This window comes from Ornithodoros turicata, chromosome 1 (genome assembly GCF_037126465.1).
Source record: "Ornithodoros turicata isolate Travis chromosome 1, ASM3712646v1, whole genome shotgun sequence".
Lineage (NCBI taxonomy): Eukaryota > Metazoa > Arthropoda > Arachnida > Ixodida > Argasidae > Ornithodoros > Ornithodoros turicata.
In genome coordinates this window covers 128,569,165-128,579,892 of record NC_088201.1, presented here as the reverse complement: position 1 = coordinate 128,579,892, position 10,728 = coordinate 128,569,165, and the positions used below count along the sequence as shown (strand labels likewise).

Genomic DNA, 10,728 nt, shown 5'->3' with positions numbered 1-10,728 from the left:
CTCTCTCCTCTCCCAATACCGGAAATGCGCGTCTATTTCTGCGGCCTGCTCACGACGTGGCGTCGGGCGTCACCAAATGAGAACTGACCCTAAGAAGAACGAACTTTGCCGGGATGTGACGCCCCTGACTCCTGGAACCCTTTGCCGACGGGGGACGGTGCTCACGTTCTCTGGTAGGCTGGCTCACGAAGACACATGTTTTGGCAATGCTTGGCATGTAACCCAAATACTCTGCGAAGGTGACTACACAGAGTGAGTTTGAACAATAAACATGCACTTCGTGTGCTTGGCAATGAATTTTACATCAGCAGCTGTTAAGGGCAGACCAGGGCAGACATCTATACACATAGAGGCAAAAGGCAAGCGAGCCATATCATGATCGGTCGCAGATAACGCGCGCCACGTGTCCCTGCAGAACGTGTTCCAGGCGTTCTCAACGAAAATTCACTGTACCGCCCAGTACGCTGAACTGCCATTTCTCGCTCGCTTCTTGCTGTAGGTTGATGAACCTTGGCACGGAGATTGGAAAAACACCTGTCTCTAGCCCCGTCGATCGCCATTGACGTGCTACGCTTATTGTGAACGGCACGACGTGTTATGAAAATGCACGAATTGTTGGTGGTCAAGCGGTCGACAAACGGGATCTTGACGACAAACGATAAAAAAAATTATTCCTCTACCGTGTCTTAAAATTTGAACACGGGCCTATCTCAATTTGTGTGGGATCTATCGTTCGAAATCTGGACGCGAGTGTCATTGTACAGCGTCACTTACGACTGGACTGACAGTCATCGTATGATGATGAACAATTTCAATAATTGCATTATAAGAGCTATTAAAGGGGCGCTAGACAGGCCGACGATTATTCTCCAAGTATTATGCTTCATGAAAGAACGTGGCTCACGATATCCAAATATGAAATTCTTATGCTTCGACCGAGTGTCATTACGACGAAACAATACCATTCACAGAGCATAATCCGTGTGTCTCTCTCCTTCGTCCTTAGGACCGGGTCACGTCATCACGTTCCAACGTATAGCAACGTCGCACTCAGGCGCTTGACGGTGGGGAGATTTGGCTCTTCTAGCCAATGACGGGCCCCACTGAGACAAGCTGCAGGTCGCGAGGGAACCGGATGCAAGAACATCGCGGTGATGTCGCGGATCAACACAGCGTTGAAAACACAGCGCTGAAAACACAGCGCGTACATGAAATGGAACATTGCGGGCTTTTGGTGCGGTTTGAACTGGCTATATCGGGGTTCACAAGCCAGAATATGTTTAGAATTGACCTCACTTCTCGATATTAAGACAAAATTAATGGATAATAGTCCCGCACTTTGAATGGTTGATGGTGCGCGACGTCAAAATGACGTGTGGCCATTGTGATGAGAGCATCGCAGAGCGGGGCATGAGCGCGAACGAGTGCAATGAATATCCAGTCGATTTGGAGCCGTTATTTACTCTTTTGCGAGAACAATTTTTGGAAAACGTTCACCGTCGGCAACGTATCACAATGCATTTAGAAAAAGTGCACCTCGTATACGTGTTTATTGCCCCTTTAAACATTGATTCACACACTGCTGACATCGCGCTACGATTGTGTAAACACCCATTCAACTTTTTGTACTTGGCTGCGATATTACTTCAACGTTCGCCTCGGCGTTGACTTTGGGTCATGATGGACGCCAGCTGCAAGATATTGTGCGAAATAATTCTAGTTGTACATATTTTCTCATTCGTACTCATCTTGTATACTCTTTCGATATAGTTTTCTCTGGAGCTCAGTTCACCGTTGAATACAAAGTAACAGTTACTGCAGTGTTTGTGAATTTTCGTGGGCTTTTTTGTGGCGAAATACAATCAAGCTATCCATGTTTCTGACCTTTGCCGGACTTACTAACTCGTCCACGCTTGACACACGCCCCCTCTTTTCTTTTCTTTTTTTTGATTGCGTGTTAGCGCCGCGAAGCTACTGTGGCTATCAGCGACGTACAGATGTGGACAGACGGAGAGAGGACAGCAGGAAGGAGTGGGGGTTAGTATGCGTCCTGGGCAGACTCCAGGGGGAACTGTGCCGACATTCGTCTGGAAAGTCTTCGGAAAACCCAGCGAAAACCTCAGACAGCACATCCGGCGGCAGGATTCGAACACACCACCTCCCAGTCTTCAGCACGACCTTGGTTACCGCCAACGAGCGCACGCCTTAGTCCACTCGGCCATGCGGCTGGTCACACGTCCTCTAAACACGTAGGAACACATACGGACTACATGAGAATCTCGAGAGAACCAGCCTGCCAGCCTGTATTTCGTGTCTTCGCCACACTGTTTCTCTGCACGGCGCTGAAAGGTAATCCCCTGTGTGGAGGCTTACCTGCTCTGGTCAGGCTGTGCTGAAGGAGCGTGTAGTTTTGAGCGAAAACGTGAAGCAGAAGAAAAAAAAAACAAGAAAAGAGAAGTTTCCTGAGCATGCGACGATAGCGTTTACTTATCAAGTTATTGTCCTGTGTACGTATGTACCGCAGAGATGAACTTGAATACCCGTATTCACAAACTTCCTTAAACCATTGGTTTAGTGACGTCGTGTTTAAATCGATCACGTGACAATTTCGTTCGCCAATCCTGGATCACCACCACATGCTCTAACATTTGCTGCTGTGAAGCCTATGGCACCGCACATAGCGAGCTTCCTGCACGGCGCATGCGCATTTCGCAGAGTCTACCAGAAGCGGTGGTGACTGGTAGGCCTAATCCCCAGTTCACGAATAATTTTTCATCAAATCTTGGGTAAGTTTTGATTGATATAGTTACTAGAAACGCACAGAAGACGGATTTTATCGCAATAGGACGAATATTTGCTTCTAATATTTTATTTCGATCATCCACCCAAGCTACTTAAACCGATGGTTTAAGGCCCATGCATTTGAATGGGACGTATTTTAAACTAGGGAAGGGGCTAGTTTAACATCGGTCTAACGTGTTGAAAAAACAATCATAGAGTGGTTGCGGTAGGTGATGTTGCACGAATTCGAAGTCTGACTGCTGTAAAAATTCAGCAGAATCGTTGTAGATGCACGGTTAGTAAAGAAAAGCGGCGTAACGCTGGCCGGGAGCACGAAATGCTGCAGTTGTTTTTAGAAGGCGCTATTGCGAACCCTTGCATGGTAAACGTAAAAAACACCGTCAAAGTGTGGTCAAAGCGAGTGACATCGACATATGCCACTGGACAAAATCCAGGTACCAATCCAATGGACCGAGAGCGTGCGGATGACCGAACGTCAATGTGCATCTTCAAAAACAAAGTATAAATAGTGCTGGCGCTTATTATGAGTGTCATCTCCTGTGATACACACTAGTAGTAATAGGTGGGGTCCAGTAGGGACCTAGGTGCCTGTTTCGAACCTTCACAGCGTCTGGGCCGACTTCGCTCGCAAATTTTTTGCCGCGCGTGGCGGGCGGCGCAAGGGTGGAGGCGCTTATCGGCGGGCGGCGCGTGTGTGGAGGGTTGTCCGCGCGCTTACCGGCGGGAGGGAAGGCTGCGCGTGCGCTTACCCTCACACATTTTTCAGCCGGGGGCCGACTTCGCTCGTGTATTTTTTCCCGCGCCCGGCGGACGGCGCTGGGGTGGAGGGTTGTCTGTGTGCTTATCGGTGGGGGAGGGATGCGTGCGCGCTTACCCTCGCACATTTTTCAGGCTGGGCCAACTTCTTCCGTCATTCTTCAGCCTGGGCCGACTTCAATCGCAATTTTTTTTCGCTACAACAGGTGTGCAGTATGCGATTTACATGCAAATATAGACATGCAAAAAATAGCCATACACAAAAGTAAGTTGAAAAATATTTATTAATGCCAATAGTGCTGCGAATTGTAATGCCAATCGTTGTGCCAATTGTGATGCGAATCAGGTGAAGGAGAAAAACCCAGCCGAAAAACCTTCACAACCTGAAACACAAGAAATAAAACACAAGACAGTACATATGAAGAATTCGTCCTTAGTCCTTAGATTCTGAAAGAAAACATAATATCAACATTCATCACATTGCTTACCAGTTGTACCAAACTCGATAATTTTAAAAAAGATACATTTTAATCTCAACAATGATACTCCAATTACAGCAACAATAATCTGAAAGAGAATCTTCTTATCATACTGTACTTTCATTAATACATACAATACTGGGGACACATTGGTTAATCTGAAAAAGGTACATTTTAATATCACTAACCATACTTGAATCCATGGAAGACCAGGGACATGAACGACAAGAATGACACGAACACAAGAGGTAATAAAATCTATAACACTACATTTAATCAAAGAAGATATTCTTAACCAATATGACTACAATCAAAATTACAAGTTGTATTACAAAAAGTATGAGACGTGACCAACGTCATTGCGATTGTGGGCTTATAACTAAAAGTGCCAACAGGTACTTAATTAATGTAATTAATGTAATGTAATTAATTGTGAACAGCCGAGACCCTGGAAGACCATGGGACACGAACGACAAGAACGGCACAAACACAAGAGGAAATACAATTTATAACATTACATTTAATCAAAGAAGATATTCTTAATCAATACGATTACAATCAAAATTACAAATTTTATTATAAAAAGTCTAATATTCCTATATGTGACCACCATAGTGCAGCTTTAATTACAAGTTTTGATAGATGTATGTAATTAATTGCGAACAGCAGAGACCCTGGAAGACCATGGGATACGAACGACGAGAACGACACAAACACAAGAGGAAATAAAATTTATAACATTACATTTAATCAAAGAAGATATTCTTAATCAATACGATTACTATCAAAATTACAAATTTTATTATAAAAAGTCTAATATTCCTATACGTGACCACTGTAGTGCAGCTTTAATTACAAGTTTTGATAGATGTATGTAATTAATTGCGAACAGCAGAGACCCTGGAAGACCATGGGACACGAACGACAAGAACGACACAAACACAAGAGGAAATAAAATTTATAACATTACATTTAATCAAAGAAGATATTCTTAATCAATACGATTACAATCAAAATTACAAATTTTATTATAAAAAGTCTAATATTCCTATACGTGACCACCGTAGTGCAGCTTTAATTACAAGTATTGATAGATGTATGTAATTAATTTAGAACAGCAGAGACCCTGGAAGATCATGGGACACGAACAACAAGAACGACACAGACACAAGAGGAAATAAAATCTATACCACTACAATGAAGGTATTCTTAATCAGTATGATTACAATCAAAATTACAAGTTGTATTATAAAAAGTCCAATATTCCTATACGTGAGAACCATCATTGCAATAGCATTACCAAACAAACCAAACAACAGAGGAGAATAATTTATCATTTAACTATCATAAAGTCATTGTCTTTACTTAATCTAGTCGAACATTTTTCGTTTTAATAAAATTTTTGTTCTAAAAGACACTACAAACCTTACTTTATTTTATGAATCCAACACAGAAGATAGATATATTAAAAAATGAACTTCACTGCATAGCACACTCCTAGCCAACAACCAGCTCTAATAATATCTGCCATGATTTGTTGAAGACTGGAGGCGTACGCCTGTTTTGTGACGATTATGAACATTTCGAGTGCAATAGGGAAGATAAGTTGATTATTCCAACATTACACAACTTTTAGTTAATCAATTTCTTAATAAGTGAACAGCGTAGACGTAAGGAAATAACGAGAAACAACACAGTCAACAGCTACAATTAATAGAGAGCCAAACCTGCGCACCATCCAACACATAGAGAAATAATAGCTAATCAATCTATCAAAAGAAGAAATATTACAAATTTAACACTATAGCACAGACTTAACGCTGAAGAACAGGGGAACCCTCGAAGCGGCGACACGTAAACAACAACAAAGGAAAATAATCTATCATTCAACCATCAAAAAATCGAACAATATAAAATTTTCATTCTAACAAACACTACAAACCTTTAATGGAGATATCCAAGACATAGAAAATATGCACTGTTTTCATCTCGGTTATCACTCTTTTCCTCAAAACCGGGAGACTTTATGTCTCTATCTATATCACCAAAACGAAGCAGCTCCCATGCTTTATCATTCAAAGGGTTGGGGGCTATATTCATTCGTCCAGCAAACAGTGCGTTCTAGATGTGAGTTAAGATAGTTCAAAGGCGATATATTTTATTGTGCAGCGCGAATAGATGCCGCTATTATTCGTGGGGATCACTATTTTTTCGTATCCTTTCCTTGAAACGGAAATCTTTCGTCAAAGTGGTTGACAAGTCGAGTAAGTTTGTACAGATGCGATATTGTTATTGAACATGTAGAGAAAGTCCAAATTATTAAATAGTAGCAACAACACTCAATCAAAAACGAGAAACAAATTTAATTACATAAATTTTTGTAATATCTTGCAACAGAAAGTTCAATATAGATGAACCACACAGAAATATCAAATGTGAAGTGCAACTCAGAGGTATGAGGCATTCCCATCGTCAATCGAGTGAACAATAGACGATTTCAGAAATTGCATGGATGGCTTTTGTGAAAACTTATCATATTTCATGAATTAAATTCCACAGTGCACATATATTTCTGAAGCAGTTGCACTAGCCCAGACGTAGTAAAAGAAGAAGAAAAGGCATCTTTGACAAGCAGGCGTCTTTGCGGAATGGAGTGCGGAATAAATATTTTCGTCAACACAGTTGTCCGTTTGTATGACTGAGTAGAAAAAATGAGCCGTCCAAAATAGGGCAAAACGGGAAATAAGGCAAGATAACTGATTGCGGCGGGATAAGTCAGAGCGTTCGCGACACAGTGTCATCAACTTTTACAATTGCATTCGGGTTCAGTGCCTGCGAGATTATACGAAGCCTTCGCGAAAAGTGAATCTATTATCAAATGCCGGGATGCAAATGGAGGATTTTACAAGCATGATGTGCAGGCGAAGTCTACATTTCTAGTCGCGTAGTCTTCGTAACACACGGCACACAAACGTATATGAAATAATTTCCAAGTGGCAATCAGATTTTCTGAGAAGCGGATCACACAACCGCCATCAGAAATGCTTAACCAATATACAATGACGATGAGCGTTATGCATAAACACAATTGAAGATATGTTATTAGATTATAGATATATTAATTATAATAAGCAGATCAGCGCAGGTCACACGTAAACGTAGATCCAATTCACAAAATATACTCGAGATTTCCCGTAGCCATACAGAAAAACTATCACATTATTTTAGTGTCATAGCGTCCGGGCGCTACAAATGGAAGGGCCATACTTTAATTTGATAAGTTAGTCTTATAAGTCATAACGTTGCAAAATGCAAACTCCACACCAAAGATCATTTTCTTCTTCATTTTCTAAGTTAAAACTGCACGTCATTTCTTGCATTTTTTTAAAGATACAGATTAAAAAGTTGTGCATATAGCCACGCATACTATACAAGATATTTGATTGTGGCTTAAATGCTAAAATTTATCGATTCATTCTTCGGGAGAAGTGGTGACTACCACACATCAGTAAGAATTGAATTAAAATCTGAACAGGTGCTGCGATTTACGATCAGTGTTGTAGCATGTGTAATTTCGCAATACGCAAGCTTTAACTTGCTCAATTTGACGAGCACTCTTTCATAATGACAGAGAATTTAATCGAATGGATTGATATTTTCTATATACACTATAACATAATGTGAATTCTCTATGTCTAAAAGTTACGAATCTAAGGACTAAGGACGAATTCTTCACATGTACTGTCTTGTGTTTTATTTCTTGTGTTTCAGGTTGTGAAGGTTTTTCGGATGGGTTTTTGTCCTTCACCTGATTGGCATCACAATTGGCATCATAATTGGCACAACCATTGGCATTACAGTTTCCAGCGCTATTGGCATTAATAAATATATTTCAACTTGTATTTTTGTGTATGGCTATCCTTTGCATGTCTATATTTGCATGTAAACCGCATACTGCACACCTGTTGTAGCAGAATAAAAATTGCGATTGAGGTCGGCCCACGCTGAAGAATGACAGAAGAAGTCGGCCCAGGCTGAAAAATGTGCGAGGGTAAGCGCGCACGCATCCCTCCCCCCACCGATAAGCGCACGGACAACCCTCCACCCGAGCGCCGTCCGCTGGGCGCGGGAAAAAATACACGAGCGAAGTCGGCCCAGGCTGAAAAATGTGCGAGGGTAAGCGCACACGCAGCCTTCCCCCAGCCGGTAAGCGCGCGGACAACCCTCCGCACACGCGCCGCCCGCCCTCCACCCCTCCACCCTCCACCTCGCCTCCACCCTCGCGCAGCCCCCCACGCGCGGCAAAAAATATGTGGAGCGAAGTCGGCCCAGACGCTGTGAGGGTTCGAACCGGGCTCCTAGGGTCCGTACTGGGCCCCACCTATTACTACTCACACTGAAAGCACCCCCGTCATTGTACAGTAAGAGCAATAACATGCTAGATGGCTGTTGAGAGCCCCGATGGAGAAATTGAGGGGCGTTATCCACTGGCATGTTTATCAGCCATCCCAGTATCTAACATCTCTTCGCAGCGTGTCTACCCTCCAGAGACATTTAACCGTGCAATAGGACTGGTAATAAAGTGCTTTAGCGTCTTGCGGCTGTTGTGTGGATACTATCGAGGCATGGAGATATTGCATGTTGTTGCACTGCACTGAACATAAAATTTGAGGAGGTTTTGCGTTCCCAAATTATGAAAATACCGGAGCAAAATCGAACCAGGTCCCCATTTTCCCTGGATTCACATACAAGCATAGATGAAACTGAGATGTGCGCTTTACGTGTTTTTGCATGCCACAGCAGGAGAGACCAATGAAAAACAGTTCTGCAGGTATCGTCTTATTACTGCTACATTAGAAAACATTCAAAAAGGCAGCTGCTCACTTCTATTTTAATTTATCGTCTGGTAACAGTAGATCTGCTTCTGTAGGGCTGCCTGGCAAAAGACACTACATAGCAATGTGCTAAAGAAGGCTGCAAACCTTTTGGAAGCATCATTATTTTTGGAGCTTAACTATTGCAAGTACATAACCATGACCAATCACTGACAGCCTTTGTGCATTGTATAAGCACAGATATTGTTGAGATCATTTCTCAAAAATTATCTGTTATGTACCCATTCACCACAACAACCTTGTATTTGTGAGCTTTTTGTTTATGTTCAGACAATAAAGGCGATTACGTAGTTCCACAATGATGACTTTTTTCATAGAGACATGCACTCTCGATACCCTGCTCGATTAGTTACCAAGGTCAGCATAAGTGAGCAACGGCGCACAAGGGACAAAAATCCTTGTTACATTCCACATACTGACTCCACTAATATATATGAGGCGTCGTGTTGCAATAGAGCTGAATCGCACAGGAATAAAAGGCAGTGTGTACAGAAATTTGGAGCTCCCTTGCTCCCGTTGCACGGCACATAAAGTTAAAAATTCGATCAACGGCAATTACTGCATATGGCACCTTCCAGATGAATATAACAAAACGTAGGCTAGAGACTCATCAATAGATGGCATTGACAATTATAGTAGTAGCGTAATGGTATAATGGTAATCGTAGTATAATATTATTTTAATGGAAATGTGTTTCTGCCATAACTGTAGCATGAGCGCATGGATAAATTCTACATGGCCAGACTGTTGTCAACTACTTAAGAGAAAGTTAGCTTGCGTTAACATGGGTAGATTTGTCCTGCAAGTGCAGCCGTTTATGTCTACACTGAGCACACAAGCACGAGGAAGAGCATGAACCCATGTTAACAGTACCTATCGTTCTTTTACGTTATTGACAGCTGCCATATGACCGCATAGTTAATTTCTGTACGCATGTGTTCAGTGTGGATATAGACTATAGCTGTAAAGCAGGGTAAACACGCACCCATAATACACTAGCTCTCCTTTTATGTTGTTGATAGCTGACATATGGCCACAGAATTTATCCATGTGCTCAGGTATTGAGCGTGAATATAGCACTAAACAAAAACGAAAAACAGTGTCCCTTTTGTGTCTCCTGAAGCTCAAGGCTTTTCTTTCAAGCAAAAATGTATGAATGCTGTTCTGCGTCATTTTTGTGAGCAAGACTTAAAAATTGCTCGACGACACTGCAGCTTTACACTGGTGTGATCTGTGCACTCTTGTTGTGTAGCCTCATATCCTGTACAGGTAAATCTTAACAATGGAAAAACACACCTCTATGGAATCATGTCACATGATTTGTAATATACTCCCGCATCCACATGTCAATCATGCTTCTATTTATCGCAGATCGTGTTGTGCCTGTTTTCAACATGTTTTGAATAGCCATTCCAATTTGAAGTTCCAAAGTAGTGAACCAAACCAATCTCCACTTCTAATATGCATATGTGCCGTACTGCACTGTACTTTCAATTATGTTTACAACTTGTTCTCCTTACACCAGCTCAGGTGCCTGCTAAGTGTCCACGGTTTTTCCTATATGACATGTCCTGTACATTTCCTACGGAGAACGGGTACTCTCATTTCACACTAGCTCTTCTTTGCCTTGACTCGCACCCCACCACTAAAGCAGTGAATGGAAGATGAACAGAATATGGGCATACAACGGTAACAAAGTTCTGACGTAACTAAGAGTGTGTCATCAGAGTCATGACAAATGATTCTAACATCTATGGATCTGTCTTTCGAAACAGTGCCTGAATGCTGTTGCAATA

At 42.1% G+C, this 10,728-nt stretch overlaps 1 protein-coding gene across 1 annotated transcript in view; it reads right to left on the bottom strand.

The window, feature by feature from the left end:
- Positions 1-49: 49 nt before the first annotated feature.
- LOC135379006 (uncharacterized) overlaps positions 50-10,728 on the bottom strand; it is a 28,658-nt gene continuing 17,979 nt past the window's right edge. Inside the window, exon 5 of the mRNA XM_064612235.1 lies at positions 50-243. Coding sequence (XP_064468305.1) covers positions 50-243 — 194 coding nt within the window. The remainder of the gene's footprint in view (positions 244-10,728) is intronic.